The following is a 19,287-nucleotide window of genomic DNA, read 5'->3' as shown; positions in this document are numbered from 1 at the left end:
GTAGGAGGTCTGTCTAAGTCAGTTGTAGCAGGCTTCTAGGTTCATTTACTTGTTGTAACAAATCTTCCGCATGAGAAGTAGGTTGTTCTTGCAATGCTAAGAAATGGGGCACTTGGTTGATTGGAAGATTGGGTGTCCAGCCAATCGGGGAGCACGCCAGTTGGGATATTCTGCTTTTTCCTATTTGGCTGTTTGCGTGTTAACCAAGATCCGCCGTTGATAAGCGTAAAGACAGGCCGTTGTAGGTCTCACCTGTTCAGAAATGAGATAGGAGCCGGGTATTGATCCATACAGGATCTGGACTTGGTGCAGCAGCACTGGGACCTGTTCTGCACAAGGAAAGGGGTTCGGCCTATCCAATGACCGTTCTCGGCCGTAACCGACTGACCTCGGACCTTGGTTTTCCTAGCTCACTGTGCACGCGCAGTGTGTCGTTATCTATTCTCAAGGCCCAGTCGAGATTACATGCTGCTGGGTACGACCGAGTACAGTAATGACCTCTTCTATGGGAGAAGAGAAACGTTATTTGACTGGCTTGAAGGTGCAACGATGTTATTCTTTCTATTTCACGTGAACCTCACTGTGAGCTCGGTTCGTGTCGCTCACTGCCTAAACTTTTGTCCAGACTACCATTCTCAGCTGGGAAAACTTTTCATGAAATGACGGCTGTCCGATCTGAGCCAACTCCTCATTCGGGATGCCTTTGTAGTCACGGTCAACAAGGAGCGACTGCACCCGTAGCCAATGGAGCGAAAGCAGCTCCCCGTCAACTCATCCCAGATTCAGAGGTGCGTTCACGAAAGGTGCTTTTTCCAGAAGGGTTTGTCACACGAAAGCTGAATTTACACTTCCTGAACAGGCCAGGAAAACGGTCCAAAATACAATCACATCCCTACAACCCACACTCAAAGAACTATCACTCTACATACACTCCAATCCCGAGCTCAAATATGCAGAGTTCAAAGCGCATGCTCGTCTCACAGACTTCTTGAAAGAAGAGGGTTTCGAGGTAGAAAACTACCCAGATATTCCCACCGCTTTCAAAGTCTCGTATACGCATGGAAAGGAGGGAGAAGGGAGGACGTTTGGGTATAATTCGGAGTATGATGCCCTACCTGGAATTGGTCATGCTTGTGGGTGAGTTTCAAGTCTCATAGTGATGCTATCAGCAGCGACGATAACGTGTGGAGCAGAACTTTGTTTGTGGCTAACTTTGGTATGAAATGTGGTGTGTCAGGCACAACCTGATAGCTGTCTCTGGAGTGGCCGCCTTACTCTCCCTGCGAGAGGCTATGAAGAAACACGACATACCGGGCAAGGTTGTGTTGATAGGTACGCCTGCTGAAGAAGGTGGGGGTGGGAAGGTCAAGCTGCTAGATGCTGGTGCTTGTGAGTCGCGACGAATCTTCTTTATATTCTGGTAACTTAGGGCTGCCTCTCTCCCCGCCTTTCATCAAGCCAGCAAAGTCCTCCAATGCCGGGCGCCTGGGATCACGTCTTTCACACTTTCAATTGGCTGACCTAGTCAACGTTATAGACAAGGGCCTTGGAGCATGTATGATGATCCACCCCGGTCGTGGTCCTTCCAAAACTGGCCAAGTCGGTCCGACATTAGCAGTAACACCGCTCGAAGTAGACTTCTACGGTCACCCAGCTCATGCAGCTTCGGCCCCTTGGGAGGGGATCAACGCTCTTGACGCCGCTGTTTCGACTTATACGGCTATCTCGAATCTGAGGCAGCAGTTGAAACCTGGTATACGGTGAGTTTTTGGAGTTCACCTTCCCCATCATCCCCATTTCAGGGGCGGCGGCAAGGGAAAGGAGGCGGTGTCGACGGAAGAAGAGTTCCGCAGCTCGAACGAACAGCTGAGACTTGTGCGTCTTTGAATCGTAGAGTTCACGGAATCATCGCCAAAGGCGGTGATGCACCCAACAGTGAGCATCACCTTATTCTTCGTCATCTCGACCTCGCTTGGCTACTGAGTTTCTGACTCAGCAGTCCATCGCACATAGTCATCCCCGAGCATACTCAGATGAAATACTCTGTCCGAGCACAGACTTCCGCCCAGGTGGAAGAGACGTTGAAGAAAATAACTGCCTGTATAGAGTGAGCTGTGCTTTCTGATCTAGTTTCCCTTTCCCCCAATCGCGCCTCCTGTCTCTTCCGTCCATGGCATGTATTATCTTTCATGCAGCTTCTGCTGACGGAGTGATACCGTTTCGCAGAGCAGGCGCCAAAGCTTCAGGGTGTGCATTCAAGATCCAACAAGGTCTCGGTCTGTATAAGGAGCTGATCAACGTTGAGGCTCTTGCTGTGAGTCCTGTTCTGCTCTTATCTGTTGGATCGAGCGCATCAGGTATCTCTGTAGGGGAAGGAAACAGATGTCGTCGGATTGCAAGCTGATTCTGTTGCTCTTCCACCCAGCAAGAATATGCTTCGACCATGTCTGAACTCTACGGAATCACAATTGCGGTCGGGAATGATGAGGAAAATATGATTTATGCCAGTACCGATTTCGGTAATGTGACATATGAGTTGCCTGGTACGTCCCCGATTTACAAGATTGGCTTCAATTTCAGAGAAGACGCTGATGTCGGTCTGTCGATTCCAGCTTGTCATCCCATGTTCGGTATCCCTACTGTTCCCAATGGCGCCAACCATACTGCTGAATTCACGGCTGTGGCAGGTAGCGATGAAGGCCATGAGGAGACTTGGAAGGCCAGTACGGGTATGGCATGCGTAGGTTTGAGGTTCTTGACGGATGATGGTTTCGCTAAACAGGTACGCTCTCGTAAACTGACAAATCTATCGGATTTTCTTCTGGCCCTCCTACCCATGTGTTTGTCATACATGGTATTTTGGGGGAAAGACAAAAGTACAGGAGGCTGACAGAAAAACCTTTACGGTCGGGTCAAATCTGATCAATGGAAATAGGTTCGACAAGATTTCGAACGTGATCAAAAGAGGTTGAACTGAAAGGTAGTTACGCATTGTAATGATAATCAAGACTGGAAATCATGATTGCTAAGTCATCCGCAAATCCATAATCATTTCTGTTCAGTAGTCAGTTTGCCATGAGATGCACCACACATGGGATAAGAGCTTAATCTTCAAAGTCATTCAATTCCCCTTAGATATGGTTCATGAATCGAGATATAGACACTGTACAGTACACTGTACTGTGGTCCAACAGGTCGCCTCTTTCGAGTGAACAGATTCTTCATGTATCTTGCTTTCAGATCAAGCCGATACTTCACACGTCTTGGCGCTTAATTGAGACGTGCGGACAATTGAGTTATAGATTCATGGATAGTGACATTTCAAAGAGAATACAAAACAACGTTAAATTTTCCGTGATCTCTCATCAAGTGGACAGACAGCTCTTCTCACCAACGCATCGCTATTCTATCCGATTTCTGTCCGATTCTCACCTCCTCGCTGCATCGATAACACCGGCCCATCTCCCCAAGCGACTCCTGCCGATCCATGTTCTCTTTTTCTGCCCGTGACTATCAGACTGACGAGTCTCGTATCGCAAGTTACCCTTCCCGAGATGGTAGGACATGAACCTCAGTACCAATTCTCTTCGCCTTCTCATCATATCCATACCCGTCTCCTTCTTCTCCAGACTGCCCAGATGGAGACGGAACTCCCGCGCCTTCCCTAGGACTGGAGTATTTCTCACGCATGGTCTCGTCGATCCTTGGTTCCCCGGCAGATTCGTCAATCTCGCAGAAGGTTCGGTTCATTCCAGGAGGTGGAGATAGAAGACATAGCAGGTAGTACACCAGACCGGATATACCTGTACCCGTGATCCACGACTACAGTGTATATTGGAAGATGACACATCAGTCTGAGACGCTTCGAGGGTCATGGAAACTGAAAGACGGCAAGACTGACCAGGTAGTAGATTCTTTGGGCACCAACCGGAACAGAGACATTGGGTGCCAAAGTGTGTATGAAACCAGGTGCGTTGACGGCGAATCCACTGTACATACCGACAGAAATCAGTGGACTGATCATTCGCTTTGGGTGGAGCGGATGAAGCTGTGGAACGATACTCACCAGAGATACGCGACGTAACCTCTCCAGTGTATACCTGCAGTGTACCAATACCATCCACTTCTGTCGACAGTATACAAATCATTCAGTCTCATGTGACCCCGTCTGACGAGCCAGTAGTCGGTGATCATTGGTCCAGCGATACAAGACAAGAGGACGCCATAAGCACCAAGGTAGTTACCAAAAGTAGCACTCGATTTGTACAGTAGCCAAGGGTTCATACATATTCCGACGATCGCCGCGATGTATCCTCCTCGGCGGATGTTGATGTATCGTGGGAATAGAGCTGTCAAATCACAACCAGCCGAGACAGAGTTGGCCGCAACGTTGAGAAGGAGCTGAACGTAGATGAACCCGGCACTTATAAACACCAATCCAGCTCGTGTCTTGGAGTCCCCATTGGTGTCAAGCATTTTGTCCATGATCTGTACTAAAGTCAGCGAAAACCTAATTAAGGCGACAGAAAACTCACTTTGACAACGTCCCATATTTGTTCACCGAACTGAGGGACAGTGGATGAGGCGATGACGATCCCCAGAAAACTGGTGACACTGAACCCGATAGGCATAGCGATAATCTGTGGCCAAACAGCCGCCGATGGGGTCCTGGCTCGCGAAGCGAAATCGGGGGCGTTGGTGATCAAGGTGAACATGTTATTGAAACATGATGAGATGGATATGATCATTTGCCAGCCAAGGGCCGATCCCGAGAGTTGGGCTGGTTGGGAGAAGACAGGTCCGATACCTCCAGCGCGGGAGATCGACCAACTACGATTGATTTGGAGTCCATCAGCGTTCACCTTTCGGTTTGTAGGATGGATCGGAAAATAATTGGAGCAGAGAGGGTGTCACATTCCAGACGTACCCGAACAAAGCGAATCCGACAATGGGTCCGACGACGGCTTTAGCAGCAAAGAGCCATTTGAGTTTATGAATCGGTACCCAGATGGTGGGGAGTGATAACAGCCAGTAGATTACGAAGGAGAGGATGTAGGCTGCATACGTGGTGACCAGATTAGCGTAAAGAAGGCTTAACTACAGCGGGGACGGATTCCAACGTGTCGGCCGTTGAGTCTCTGGGGACTTGGGATATTTTCGGAGAGGGGATCGTCACCAGTAACTCACCCGAAGTCGTCTCCGAACTAGCTGGCATCTTATTCGGAATCCGAGTAACACTTGGCCACAAGGCTCTCAACAAGACATATACACATTCGCCCCCCAACCATGCTTGAACCCCCCACCAAATGCATGCCATACCGGCTCTATTGAAGACTGGCCACAATGAACCGAAAAGACCGAAAGTGGTACGGTTGACAGCTGGGAAGACAATACCGTGAACTGCACCTGGTCGGGCGTTGAGCACAAGCAAAGGACCGACCAAGCCATAACCGATTATGACACAGACCAAAGCCTGCCACCAGTTAAGACCAGCTGCTATCATAGAGGACGCGATCGTGAAGGTATTCAGATTGAATGAATCGGCAATCCAGAATGAGACCTATTTTTGACAGTGTGAGATGAGCACACAGCTTCAAGGGCCCCCAGACGATTGGAAGGAATATATCGACTTACGAAACTCCAAGCAGTCCATGTTTTCTTCTCTTCCGTAACAGGCAACAGGTCTTCGGTTGCCAAGAACAATTCAAGGTGGCTCAATCCTTCAGGATGTCGAGTTTCAAGCTTTTTGGCCAACTGTCTGGCTCTCATGTTGTGTTCACGGTCCTCGGTAGCACTCTAAGTGTGTAGGGTATGAAGTAGACTCGCTGCTATATGTGATGGTGAAGTATGACCAGGAGGGCGCTCAAACAAGATCTGATACTCTGACGATAAATATTCCCCATTCTGTCCCAACGGTGGAGCCTGCTTTTTCCTTATCTCAGTTTTTACTTTTCCATTCTAGTCGGGTTTCGCTTTCTTGCATCATGTCTTCAGAAAGACCAGGTCTTTTGGTTGGTCCATGACCTCATCGCTTAGACAAAATCCAGTTGACTGGCTCTCGCCTTATCATGGAAGTGGAAGATAAGGTAAAACGTATATTTATAAACTTCAAGCGAGAATATGCACCTCGAGAAAACTGGTTTGCAGACGCCCTTGTCATGAGGGAATGACGCAGAATACAAGAGTTCAGGGCTTCAAGGAACTACTAGCGTTTGATAAGTGCAGTGGCGTTTGGGGTTGTGGGGACATGTTGCGGTCGTGAACGTGGAGCTCATTGGTCATTGGTTGAACAGTGGGAGGGCATGTGACTGCCGCACACGTAGATAAGGGAAAAATCACAGATAAGAAGATAGGTTCCTTGATGTCATCCATCAGCCAATCACATTGAGACCGACATTGGTTTTAGATTTTGGGCGCTCGCCAGAGAGCCGTTCTGACCTACTTTAGCTTTCTTTCCCAGCCCTGAGCGATATCACCCTGGCAAACCCGCGTCAGAACAAATTGCGTATGAGGTACTCTAAGTATGGTGGAGCCATTCTCACCTGTCCTGATAGAAAAGTCAACCATCGCTTTGTTGTGCACATCCTTCACGCCAGAGCAAAGGCATCACTCGTAACGGGAGTTGACGATCGTCTTGGCGTACGATGATGGGACAATCTGGTCTCATAACAGTTTGATGGATGCGCTTTGCAGAGGAAGAGACAGACAAAGCAGCATTACAGACAGATGTTTGCGGGTTCAAACAATATCGAGATTCATGCTTATGTGCAGAAGTACTGCAGTATGCTAGAGGTGCGACCTAAACAGCTGCATACATGCCTAATTTCCCCGTGGACAGACCCATTCTGACTAAAGTAGCACACAGTTCGACTCCCGCAATTACAGGATCAATCACTACCATCCCGCTTCTGCAGACTGCCTGAATCTCCTTGTCCAATCCCACCATCCCCGCGCATCCAAGCACGATGACATCCGCATCTCTTTTTTCCTCTAGCTCCTCCTTGGCGATCCTGACTAAAGTTCCCATTACTTCCTCACGAGGCAAGTCCTCAAGATCGAGAACCGAAAGACCAGATGAAACCACACCGGCTGAGCATTGCTGCGAGAGATGCAGTGAATGAATATCATGTGTGAGGAGTGGCACCCAGCGTGGTGAGGTCGTCAAGATTCCAACCCGAGAGCCCAGGTTCGATGCAAGAAGGAGAGGAGCAGCTAGAATGGATGTCACCGGTGAGGACGTCAATTCGCGCAGAGAAGCGGTCAAAGGGTGATTTGAGAAGCAAGCTACCACGAACTAGTCGCGAATGCAATCAGATGATCAGCATGGGCACGAGAGAATAACGTGATTGCGTTAGCAGAATATAGGGACATCGTGACAAGCAAGGGATTTGACATGGTAATATACAGATGAACACCTTCAGAATGAACTCACTCCGCTCCATTTATCCAATTGACCTCTAAGATCCTTCACACAAGCTGCCGCAGAAATGACACTGTCGTGAGACCCTTCTATACTGTACGGAGCATCCGGGTGAGAGGGATTGTAAAAATCCAGGATCATGTCAGGTGGGGGGATCAGTGTTCGTTGGATCGATTGCGTGAATGCCTGATTGAGTTCCGAGGAGAATCAGTCTTCCCATCGCGTCGGACTAAGGTGCATGTCTTGTGATACGAACTTGCGTGGCATTGGGGTTGATAATAAGTAACCTCGCTTTTTTGATCCCCGTGGAATGTTCAGTGGACCCGGAGAGAAAAGGCATTATTTTTGGACCTCTAGTGCTAAAAGTCGGCTGAGGTGAAAAGAAGACTACAGAACCGGATGTGTGGTGGCTCGAGATTATGGATTGGTAAAGGAGGGTATTCGATGTCTGCAATGTCTCCAGCAATGATCTATTTGACCAAAGAAACGGGTTTGGGTGTGAGCAGTTGATATGTGATAGCTTCCTAATCCACGTGCATGAATCCCTGAAATCGCGAAATGCAGGATGGCGAACTAGAAATCGTTTCCTAACTATTCTGCAGCAGCCTGGAAATGGCGTTGATTGGGTCGACGGCGTGATTCAATTCGACGTGGTGTAGATGCATGTAGACAGGGAAGTGTACGTGCTTGGCACACACTGGTATGGAATGATAGTGGGTCAAATCACAGTTCGGCACTGGGAATGTCATGGTGATCATACCGGTCAGTATAGTTTTCGTGGGAATGAGCGATGAGGAGTGTCCATAGTCGTCAATGCATGGATACGAAAAAAATTTACACATTGTTCTACCGATCAAAAAATACAACCGAATATCAGTCAAATAATTGAGAAAGAACTCGTCTAAGCGTATTGCTTGACATCTTGATCATTGGGTCCAATAGGATCATCTGACGCAGCAAGGTTACACTGCGTGGATCAAATCCTTTCATCAGTCACTTGGAAACCATTCGTCTTTGAAAGACTACTTACCTGATGGAACATTCTCAATTGATCCTCTTTGAACGCTCCCACTACCGAGTGGAGTAAACCTCGATTATGGAACAGAACCAGATCACCTTCTTCCCAATCTTGCGGGTAGACTAATTCAGGTGCGATACCGGGCCTTTGCAAGTTGTACAAGATCTCTCGCACTTTGGCTAGATCGGTGATGTGAGCGCCGTCTGGGTATAGAGCATTCTCCTTGGTGGAGTTCGATGGTAGAGGATCAATGAGAAGTTGGTGAGCGCCGCAAGGATGGACTTGAATGTGTAGTGAGCCGGTGACGGGGTTTTTCCAGCACTAATGTCATTTAGCAGATATGGAGGTAAGCTGATTTCACATCGCAGACAGAAGATGGAATATAGACGTACCACGGGGAACGTCTTAATCTTACTTTCCTCCCACTCCGGCAATTCTTCCAGGTCCAGCTCAAGCCCTTCATTCTCTATCCCTAATCCAGTGGGTAACGCATGTGCTTTCGACATCCACACGTAAGGATGAGGTGCCTACTCTTCGATCTCAGCGACTATCATCTTGAAAGCAGTGCTCACTCACGTATCTGACTTTAGTTCGAACAGCCAAAGACTGGAGTTCAGGGGACAATATATCAAACATGTTCTTACCGCTTACGACTGTCGTGCGAATGATCAGCATAAATTAAGATTCATGATCGCATCGTACTCACAAGCGGTAGTACCTAAAGGTACAGGCAGCTCATCACCCGTTCCATCATCGTATCTGCAGATCTGCGTGTGTCCTTGGGGTACCTTGACCGCCCATAGAGAAGTGACTTTGGGTGGAGAGAGATTGTACAGAGCTGCATCGATATGCCTAATAGAGTACTACCACTCAGCGATCTGTCCACATTGTGAGGTGTCAGAGACATACTCACCATCTATAAAACCTGGTAATGCCCTTATCTTCATCCTCATCCGATACGGGAGTCTTATGGAAAGTCTTGTGATGAGGATGTTTGAGTTGGGGCTATATACGCATCATCCAAAATCAATACTTGGTCAGAATGATAAACAGGAGTGATACTCACACTATCTAGTCCCTCATATTCGCCAGGAACTTTCCCATTTCCTATAAGTTGCACCTGAGGTTGTCTAGGGATAGTCTTGAGATCGGGATGGAGGATCGATGACTTGGTATTCCCCGTCTTATTGTTACCGTGTCCGTAGGTATCGGCAGCGGGATCGAAGGAATGTGTCAATTCGTATTGCTGTTCAGGTGTGATTTTGGTATTCTTGAACAAAAGCACTGAATGCTGATAGAGATATGACCTTATCAGTATACGCTAATGTCGCATGACTTCGGATTGGCAGACTCACCTTGTACAGATTGTCGATGATCTCCTGTTTCTGCGATTCAGTCATTTGGGAAGGATCGAACCCATCTACCTTCCTACCAAATTCTTTAAAATACTTCGGATTGGCCGAAGGTGGTAAGGGGATAGGACTGAAGGTGAGGCCTGAGGTCGTCATTGTAGCGTATTTGCGACGAAGAGCGATATGTACAGACGGAAATGAGAATTGACTGATACGTGGAAGGTGATGAATGACTTGCTGATGAGTTCTTACGATGATCATGGGCGACTCCAAGTATTTATATGTGGATCTTTGTATTTTTCCATTGTTATGAACTGTGAGATGCGATGTGATCGGATTTGACTTTGGTAACCCATTCTCTTGAACCGTTGTGTTATTGCTTTGTTATCTCTTCAGTGACTACCTCCACTCTTTCCCCCCCCTTCCCCTTTCTCACGTCATGCCAATCAGATCAACGCAATTCCCGATCTTACCGGCAAACACAGTACACATGGACACACCCTGATAAGGATGTTTCTCATCATTCGTCTTCACTGTTGCATGCAACATCGGCAAGGTCGCCGATACAGACAGACGTATCAAATTTCATCAAGCAATCGTCGGTGCACCGATAAATCTGAGCAAACATCGAAACAGGTTGGAAGTCTGCTAACCGAATATCTGAAAGACTAACGACGAATTCAAACCAATCATACAACCATATGAAGATTTTGTGCATGATCCGTTCATCCGCATAAATCCCTCAATGTATATACTATCTACTACCTCTTATCCTTCTCGACGGCGACTCCTCTCTGACCATCCATCTCATACTGACTACCAACGACCAGAACCTCTGCAGAGTTCATCCCATACACTCGTATAGCTTCATCCTCGAGATACTTCCTACACTCCTTTCTCGATTTCTCAACGTTCACACAAGCCAAAATACCGACCGATACCACTCCGAGGGCGAGCAAGAAGGTGAATGGCATGTTGGTATTGCCCGATCGATCAATGATGGCGCTACTGACGAAGGGACCGATAAAACTCGATGTTTTACCGATGATCGAAAAGAGAGCGAAGAACAGGAACTGCAATACGTCCATGTCAGCTCGATCATTAGGAAGCAGGATGGTGTGCACACACCTCTTTGCCTCTTGGGACTACCTCGGAAATCATCGCTTGCTGTAGGATTGATCTGCATGATTCATCTCCTTGAGCTCTTGAGGAGTGCACTCACAGAAATAGCATACCATGGACATACGAAAATCTAGGTAGATACCTTGTTAGTCGAACTCCCTGTCCTGTCGAATGGACCGAACTCACTCCGTAGAAAGCTTGATAAGCCCAGAACTCCCATGCATTGTGGAAACCGAACTTCTGCTGAGTGATACCTATACATCCCCAAGCGCAAAGTACAAGGATCCAAAAGGCGTTCTGCGAAGTAATCAGAATTGTTTGTATATGTCTTCACAAGATTGTTCGGGAGCGGCATGTACTTACGAAGAGCAACATCGTTTTAGTTGGGATAGTATATTTCTTTTGGACCAGCCAAAAGATCCCGATTCTAAACGTGGCTCCTGTCAGCTGGTCTTCCTGTCAGTGAGTGATTCTCAGTACTCACCCAAGCGCTTGAGCAGCGATACCATCGATAAGAAGGCTGACATGTGGAGTCAGCGCTCTTCCAACCACGTCGTTGTGAAAGAAATACCTACTAGTTCAGCATCTTGGTGTCATACGACACAACCTCGTTCTGTAAGGTCGCGATGACTGTTGTGCGTGGTCAGCAATCACATTGCGTGGGAGATTCGATCATGGATGGCCTCACCGGTGACTATAGCAGGGAACCGAAGATTAGTACCTGCATATCATAATATACGACAGTGAGAAAAGACTCACCGACAGTGTTTAAGCAGTCTCCCAGGAAGAAATAAGCAGCCTGTATATACAGGGTCAGCCTCTCGACCGTGGTGTCATCAGAATTGACTCACGAGGTAGATGAATGTCTGTTTGAGTCGAAGACATAGTCTGAACGCATGGTAGATCTGTTTGACCCTACGGTAGCCTAAGATATTAGCCATGTTGGGTTTTCTCCGATACATATGTGACATACCCAACAGTCAGATAGCTAGTCCTTGGAGGTAATTGATTACCAGGTCTGTACTGCTCGTAGAATAGCCATGGGATCGCGCACAAGACTGTTCCATTGCTCGTAAGCATCTATCCGAGTTCTCAGTCTGCGAGCCGAACTCACTCCATACACCCGCACTGTACGCGCATACGATACTCAGAGCTTTTGTGTTACTATCAGGATCATCATTGATCACGCCTTCCAATATGCCCGCTAGAATCGCCAGGACCACCAGTTCACCGACCGAACAGACTAGGAAGGATACATTGGCTAGTCGATTGCGAGCCAACATGTCTTTTCGATCATGGGTTTTTTGACTGCCCGACCTATTCGTCAGTGTGACCTTATGGTGAGCGGAAAGTATAACTCACTCAGTCTCCCCTTTGGCCAATTTCTCTTCGCTCTCTTTGATCTCCGGTAAATCTCTAGCTAATCCCGGGAAAGCGGCGGTCCAAAATGTCAATGCACCTTGATAACCTATCAGTCCAAGGATATATAGCGCAGTACCAGCTTGCCATCTACGAGAACATAACCATCAGCTTGACCCATCGAAATATTATGTGTCTTCACATCGCTGAGCTTATGAGATGATTCGTAATGAGACTCACTTTGAAGGCTTCTCCACGCCTAGCCAAGCGAAACTGACAGCCCATGTCAAGATGGTAAATCCAGTCGTGATATGAGGTCTCCATACACCGTAATCTGCGAAGGATCCCACAATGAGGAAGATGACTGCTTGGAATGCGAATGAAAGACCATTGGTGATCAACACGATCGAGTTGACTATGTGAACGGATTCCCATTAGCACTTGTTCGTGAATAGGGCAAATGTCCCACTCACCTGAACGCTCGGTACCATATGCAACGAGATTACATCCTGCATGATATCAGCTACAATTCATTTGATGGTAGACATACCTCCATCACCACATGCTACTGTCCCCCTGGGAAATGCGGGATCCCATCCAGCAAGGTATAACAGATTTTGCCAAGCAGAAATAGCAAAGTTGAATGGTCCTACCACCGCATTAAACGATAAGTAAGTGACGGAAACGATTCATGTTGATATATAATCTAACGCTGACTCACCCAATCCCGAATTTCCCACATAGTAGAGGTACCACGACTACCATTCAATCAGTTTCGTCAAACTGCACTGTAGAAATATGGGACTAACCCAAACTTCTACTCTGGTCGTTGTCTTTCGTTCACCAACGATGGGCAGCGGACTAGCAAACAAGGTAGCTTCGTCTGTGAGCTGAGGTCCAGCTTCCTCATTCCCATTCCCACTTTCAGTTAACCCTCCATTGACGGTGCGGGGTATCTGATTCTTGTCGTCTGCCGAGTCGTCCATCGTCGTCCTTGCTATTTGCTTTCGAGGATGTATCTATTCTGAATTTCAAGTGATTATCTCCAAATCAGATCAAACACGATATCAAACAAATCATCCTTTGATCAATAAAAGGGTGACTGACCAGTCTGGCCCAACCCCTCAAATGCAAAATCCTCGTCTCTGAGCGAAAACATGGAGCGCATGTGGTTTCATGCTTTGTTTGTCTGGCTATTTTTAGGGATCCCTTCATGATCATAAACCTCGAACCCTGGATAATTACTGTTTTCCCTGGACATTCCAGAAAACCAGACGAGGGAGAAGTAATTCTTTGTTTCCGGCGGCATGATGTCATTCTCAAAGATTTTTGCTTTCTGTTGTGGAAATGCACCACAAAGAAACGTGAGATGTATGCAGGATCACGAGCTGAGTTTGGAAGATTCATCTGAGTAACGATGTATTCAACGACCACTTCAAAGTCAGCGTTTGACCTCATTAGCATATAGATAGAAAAGCGAGGGAATTCTATTTCCTCCCCGTTCGTATCAATCACCACCCAAAACCATCATACATGTCGAGCTCGAAAGACCGGAAACAACGCGAAGATCAAGATCAGCTAAAATCCCCTCGTATCCCTTCACCTCACCCTAAGTTTGTCATTTCCAGGCCTAAAGAGCCACCCGTATCCATACCGACCAGTCCAGAACCCTCACCGTCCGTCTCCCGAGCATCGTCGCCGTCACTGGTCACAGAGAAAGATGACCCAGCAGATAAGTTAACGTCAAAACAGGAGATCAACGATGATGACCACAACAGTGAAAAGCGCGGAAAGCCTGAAGCGAGGTCCGAGGGACTGGCAGAAGAAACCCGCGAAGGGAGGAGTACGACTCTCGATACAAAGCAGGAAATTGATAGACCCGCAGAAGATACCAAAGAACTTATGAGAGTGGAAGATGCTCGACGACCTGATCTTCTCAAAGTGCACTGGAAGAGTAGGTTGCGTGATCATCATCTAGTGGACATGAATTCTGTTCAGCGCTCGGCTTCTCCAGATGCCTCGGATGATAACAGAAGTACGAAACAGGCGGCCTCTAGGTTAGTCAGGAAACATACTGGTAGACCTGCTTTGCCCCCGCCACCCTCCGACACCGAGGACGAAGAAGCGGTGTACGATTCTGATCCGACAAACGTCCCTTCATCATCCGCTATTTCACTGAATTCAACTGACTCGCCTGATCCGGTGCAGATGAGAAGTAGAAACAGGAGATCCTCAAGTAGACGATCCTCCAGGAGTTCCATGTATACTAGCGACGAGGAGTCGGAAGATGATAAGGCTATCAGACCCAAGGGAGTACTCAGTGCCTTACTAGGACTATACAGGGACGATAGAAGAGATAAAAGGCACATGCGTAAGATGCTGAGAAGATCTGAACATGATAATGCGGAGAAGACCAAAAGGAGATGGTCATCACAATCGTTATTTGCTATACCTTCCGGAAATTCAAGTCGGAGAAGTAGCTTGTTTAACTACGACGATACCTCAGCCCTGGGGGGCGAAGAACTTGAAGAACGACTGAAATATGAGAAAAGGAGGGTACACCGCAACAGGAAGAGGAACGTCGATATACCTCATCGAAGTCAAAATTTGGAAGATCCTTATATCCCTTCACCCCATTTCTCTAATCAACTCACACCCTCTGCCAACATTAACATAAGTCAGAGATTTAGAAGATTCCTCAGTGGTCAGGGATACCCTGCATCGGGGTTTGGATATTCTCAAGATACCTCCCCGGGCCAAGGTGGAGGTGGTGGGAATTATCAAAGATCAATGGCTGCTTTGCTGATCACCACTAGTAGTCTGATCGCTGCTGCCAGTCCAACGCTTACCCATGTGGCTCCTGCATATGGTGATGATGCGGAGACGACGAGCGGTAATCGACGAATCAGCTGGTATGAGGGAGTAGCAGAAACACAAGCGAGACAGGAAGATCTGGAGAGGAGAGAAGACGAGGCATTGGGTGATGGAGCAGACGATGCAGGTAATTTGGAGAAACAGATGGAAGAGGGTAGGTTGAAGAACAGATCGAAAAGGAAGAGAAGGAGAGGTAAGAGAGTTCAGAAGGAATTGGCGGTCACGAAGCATGTTTCGAATATAATACAGAGGAAGAAGTGAGTGATGTTGATGTTGGGGAACAACAACAGCTAACGATGATATGAATCAGATTCATCGAGATGCTTGCCAAGGCTGTAGTGAGGTAAGTTATCCATGATGACCGGAAACACTCATTCTTCCAAGCAATGCTGATCCACCTCATGAAACTTATAGCTATGGCGCACCAGCTCACTCCGTCGAAGCGTGGTTATCAGCGACGGCCGATATCCTTTCAGTCGAAGCGTCGTTCTTCTTCCTTCCTTCTGTACTCATAGTGGCGTTCAGAGATTCGGATGTCCACTCTACGGATATTCTATTCGTTAGACCAAGTGGTGGACTGGAACTGTATAGATTATCATTGGTTCATGAGGTGTATAGGAAAGTGGTACATGATGAGATCTCAGCTAGTCAAGGGTGTAGAGTTCTGAGGAGGATCGAACATCGGGTAAGCACCTAGATTCTGTCACTTCGCCAATCTGAAAACTCCTTATTCGCATTGTCTAAGCGAAATTCCCAGGAAACCGCGAGCTGACAGACCCAATAGACCGTCCCATACTCTCGATGGACACTCATTCTCGCTGCCGCTATAGCATCAGCAGCTTCCGCAAAAGTGGCTTTTTCAGGATCATTCATCGACATCTTGATGTCGGGTACTTTAGGTAGTATGCTGGCTATAACGCAATTTACCATTGCAGAGAAGAACAAACTGGTCTCCAATATATTCGAGATTGCCATGGCCGGGATACTGAGTTTCGTCGCTGTAAGTCAAACCTCAGGGTAAAACTGGTATGTTCAAGGGCTGACAATGGTGATTTCCTTATCGCAGAGAGGCTTGGGCGCTACTAGATATTTCTGTTATGAATCATTGGCCTCTGTAAGTCAATTCCGGCAGGATTCGAGGCTTCAGAGTGGGACTAATTGAAATCAAAGGCCGCTATCGTTCTGATCTTACCCGGATGGCATATCTGTCTGGGAGCGTTGGAATTAGGATCGAAGAACGTAGTCGCCGGGGCAATGTGCGTTCGATATCTCCCTGGGAGTATATGATTCATCATTCACTGACTTTCATCAATCGAACAGCCGCCTGGTATGGGCAGTAGTCTACACCTTGTTCCTGTCCTTGGGTTTAGGTATAGGAAGTCAGATATTCGATTCCTTCGGACCGAGTCAACCTACAATGCAATCATCCACACAAATGGCCACGATAACCGGAAGTTTCACGAGCAATGATACGTATTGGGATCAAACTTTCAATAATGGTATGTCCTCAGACTATAACTCATATGATCGTTCGTACAGTATGCTTTACCGATAACTGACTTCAAGTTCTGTTTCTGATAATAGGCACTTTTACCTTCTCAAATTCCACTTCAAGCGAAGAGGAGGCTACCACAGTAGCATGTTATCGAAATCCAGATTGGAATTATTGGTGGTACACCGAACGTGAGCGAAATCAACCGTCTCAGGCTTTGGTAGCACACAGAATTCCCTCAGCTGAATTATTCCCTTTCATATGTCAGCCAACGACTGGTGGTTATTCCTTCTCGTACCGATATTCGCATTTTCGCTTGCTGTATGGTTCCGGGCCGATTGGCGATCAAAGGATATTTTTGTGATGGTCGCGGTGGCATGTACAGGATATGTTGTCAATTTCGTCTTATCTCAGGTGAGCTACATCTACCAATACACCAGATTCACAGATTATAAGTTGGCGCTAACTGGATACCAACGGTGTGTTAGCAAATTGATCAAACAAACGTAGTCTCCGCGGTATCAGCATTCACACTTGGGTAAGTCAGACCTCTAACAAACTGGTAGTTCGGTATTAACATCGCCGATATATCCTCAGTATACTTGGGAATCTATATTCGCGTCTAGGAGGCGGTTCAGCCTTCCCATCAATGGTAGTTGGTATCCTTCTGATAGTACCCAACGCGATAGCAGCAGCAGGTGGTCTGAGTAGTTCAGGCTCAAATGGCGATTCCTCTTCCGGCAGTTCGGCTTCCAGCTCGACTGGAAGTAGTAGTCAGGAAATCAACGCTGCGGTTATCGTCAGGTAAGCAGTTTTTAGAACATGATCAGTTGTAATACGTGGAACTGATTGTAGGTCTATACTCTAGTATCCGTATGGTCCAAGTCGGTATTGGTTTGGCTATAGGGCTGTTCGCAGCTGCGCTGGTAATCTATCCGTTCGGGAAGAAACGAAGGTATATATTCAGTTATTAAATCATGTGACCGGATCATATAACATTAGTGCTCATACGAGTTCATGTGTGTTGTTAGAAACATGGAAATTGGAACTGATAGTATTATTCATACACGTACACAGGTCGACTGTGGGCCTTGTTGTAGATACACGTAATAAAATGCATTCAATTCCGGTTGTCTGGTTCATAAATGTTTCTTATCATCTGTTCGTCAATTCGTAATTTGTGTCACACAGCTGGTGTTTTCCCCATCTTCGTTCATAATCGGTCAATTCTTACTCCTGTCCTTTCACCCACGGTACTAATCACACACTCAAGAATTTCTCGAGCTCGTCCGCTAGGACCTTGTGGACCTGCGAGGTAGGATGTAACCCATCGACCCATATGCCGCCGCTAGATTCGCCCGGATCTTCATGTTTGAACCCATATTTGGTGGGGTCATCGAATATCTCTGTGAATACGTCGTGAGCAGAGAAGATTTTTGAGGTGGTGTTAGGTTTCGATAGCCAGTGTTGCACTCGAGATGGCAGTAGGTCGTTCCATTGGGATATTCGTGAAGAGATAGCCTCTACGGAGAAAAATGGAACGGAGTGATCAGTAAAATCGTCATGACAAGAACTGCAATGACCCCTGTCTCTCCCAGCACACTGATCTGAACGGTGGGAAATGGCACTTCTGGAATCGAGACCTACCCATGAACGAAGCGGATGACATCGATGGCCTTCTTGGAGGAACATCGATCAATACCAAGTTTCTTAAGCCTAACGCATACATCCTATCCAAGGTTTCCTCCAACATATACATTTCAATGTCCAACGTGGGGTTCTGAAGATTCATAGTTACGTCATTGATACCTATCCATAGAACTAGGGTTCGTCTTGATTCAGCGGATGGGGCCAGTCTGTACCACTGATTTGATCCAATAGGAATGGCTCGCAGGCGACTTACCTAACATAGCGCTCTCATCCACTCTCACAAGATCATCATCGACCATCGATTCTAATTGGAGAGCCTGCTCTCGGAGATCATATGTTGAATTTCCACCTTCTGCAACATCGTATATCATGAGGTCGTGCGATTTGTCCTTCATGGACTTCGATAGGTGAACAACCTTGTGTAGATGAATTCACACAAAAGTCAATGCTTGTGTAATGCGACGAGGTATCTGGTATATGCACTTGACTTACCCAATTGTCCTGATATTCACCCACACACCAAAATACCTCCTCACCTGGATTGGACAGTCCCATTGGATCTTCCTCGTCGGGCATGGGACAGCGCGGATAAGACCATCCTATGTCTGAGTACGAGTCGCCCCTGTTCAGCTGAGATCAGCTTTGGCCTGTCAGATGCAGATAGATGTATGGGGCTGACTTACAAGACGAAAAGCTGAGTGATCTGATCTATCTTCATGCTCCGTACAACTGAGCATTGGAAATTATGATCAAACGTAGGTTGTGGATCAGCGGCTGAAGGCCTAATTTAAGCTGATAAGATAACCTACTTTCCAGGTGGTGTTTCACCCGATTACGAATTATTCTAATGCTCTAACAAGTGTTTGTAATCACATTGTGACATTTTTGTAATGACCGGTTAGTCGCGGTTGACTGGATCAACTTACTCGTCCCTGTTTGTTGTTGCATCTCTTCCTTCACCACCTCGTCGACCCCTCATTCCACTCGTCCACACAAAGAT

At 47.1% G+C, this 19,287-nt stretch overlaps 7 protein-coding genes across 7 annotated transcripts; 2 read left to right on the top strand and 5 right to left on the bottom strand.

Annotated features, from left to right (window-relative positions):
- Positions 1-659: 659 nt before the first annotated feature.
- Positions 660-2,977, top strand: L199_004819 (uncharacterized protein; the record flags this gene model as incomplete). Its single annotated transcript, XM_064890540.1, has 10 exons — positions 660-788; positions 860-1,137; positions 1,238-1,389; positions 1,538-1,760; positions 1,895-1,935; positions 2,014-2,107; positions 2,227-2,314; positions 2,426-2,543; positions 2,613-2,782; positions 2,936-2,977. 10 exons carry the CDS (start codon positions 660-662, stop codon positions 2,975-2,977), a joined length of 1,335 nt encoding a protein of 444 aa, XP_064746612.1.
- A 563-nt stretch (positions 2,978-3,540) lies between these two features.
- Positions 3,541-5,769, bottom strand: L199_004818 (uncharacterized protein; the record flags this gene model as incomplete). Its single annotated transcript, XM_064890539.1, has 7 exons — positions 3,541-3,822; positions 3,902-3,989; positions 4,067-4,488; positions 4,536-4,830; positions 4,928-5,057; positions 5,188-5,560; positions 5,635-5,769. The coding sequence occupies 7 exons, from the start codon at positions 5,767-5,769 to the stop codon at positions 3,541-3,543; spliced, it is 1,725 nt and encodes a 574-aa protein (XP_064746611.1).
- Positions 5,770-6,799: 1,030 nt separating this feature from the next.
- Positions 6,800-7,760, bottom strand: L199_004817 (uncharacterized protein; the record flags this gene model as incomplete). Its single annotated transcript, XM_064890538.1, has 3 exons — positions 6,800-7,294; positions 7,433-7,606; positions 7,677-7,760. The coding sequence occupies 3 exons, from the start codon at positions 7,758-7,760 to the stop codon at positions 6,800-6,802; spliced, it is 753 nt and encodes a 250-aa protein (XP_064746610.1).
- A 561-nt stretch (positions 7,761-8,321) lies between these two features.
- On the bottom strand, positions 8,322-9,946 carry L199_004816 (uncharacterized protein; the record flags this gene model as incomplete). Its single annotated transcript, XM_064890537.1, has 8 exons — positions 8,322-8,387; positions 8,451-8,759; positions 8,831-8,965; positions 9,015-9,091; positions 9,145-9,290; positions 9,352-9,443; positions 9,505-9,729; positions 9,794-9,946. The coding sequence occupies 8 exons, from the start codon at positions 9,944-9,946 to the stop codon at positions 8,322-8,324; spliced, it is 1,203 nt and encodes a 400-aa protein (XP_064746609.1).
- Positions 9,947-10,551: 605 nt separating this feature from the next.
- Positions 10,552-13,257, bottom strand: L199_004815 (uncharacterized protein; the record flags this gene model as incomplete). The annotated part of the gene is made up of 17 exons (XM_064890536.1): positions 10,552-10,863; positions 10,919-10,957; positions 11,013-11,042; positions 11,099-11,209; positions 11,276-11,339; positions 11,397-11,432; positions 11,488-11,542; positions 11,672-11,711; positions 11,764-11,827; positions 11,886-11,970; positions 12,027-12,220; positions 12,275-12,421; positions 12,512-12,686; positions 12,745-12,780; positions 12,822-12,920; positions 12,993-13,029; positions 13,081-13,257. 17 exons carry the CDS (start codon positions 13,255-13,257, stop codon positions 10,552-10,554), a joined length of 1,701 nt encoding a protein of 566 aa, XP_064746608.1.
- A 547-nt stretch (positions 13,258-13,804) lies between these two features.
- L199_004814 (uncharacterized protein) lies at positions 13,805-17,611 on the top strand (the record flags this gene model as incomplete). The annotated part of the gene is made up of 12 exons (XM_064890535.1): positions 13,805-15,402; positions 15,456-15,488; positions 15,560-15,830; positions 15,930-16,145; positions 16,212-16,259; positions 16,316-16,401; positions 16,466-16,644; positions 16,730-16,828; positions 16,906-17,051; positions 17,126-17,175; positions 17,235-17,441; positions 17,506-17,611. The coding sequence occupies 12 exons, from the start codon at positions 13,805-13,807 to the stop codon at positions 17,609-17,611; spliced, it is 3,039 nt and encodes a 1,012-aa protein (XP_064746607.1).
- Positions 17,612-17,897: 286 nt separating this feature from the next.
- Positions 17,898-18,863, bottom strand: L199_004813 (uncharacterized protein; the record flags this gene model as incomplete). Its single annotated transcript, XM_064890534.1, has 4 exons — positions 17,898-18,160; positions 18,285-18,458; positions 18,541-18,703; positions 18,780-18,863. 4 exons carry the CDS (start codon positions 18,861-18,863, stop codon positions 17,898-17,900), a joined length of 684 nt encoding a protein of 227 aa, XP_064746606.1.
- Positions 18,864-19,287: the final 424 nt, after the last annotated feature.

This window comes from Kwoniella botswanensis, chromosome 1 (assembly GCF_036426115.1).
Source record: "Kwoniella botswanensis chromosome 1, complete sequence".
NCBI classification, from domain to species: Eukaryota; Fungi; Basidiomycota; class Tremellomycetes; order Tremellales; family Cryptococcaceae; genus Kwoniella; species Kwoniella botswanensis.
This window is presented reverse-complemented; position numbering and strand designations above follow the sequence as displayed.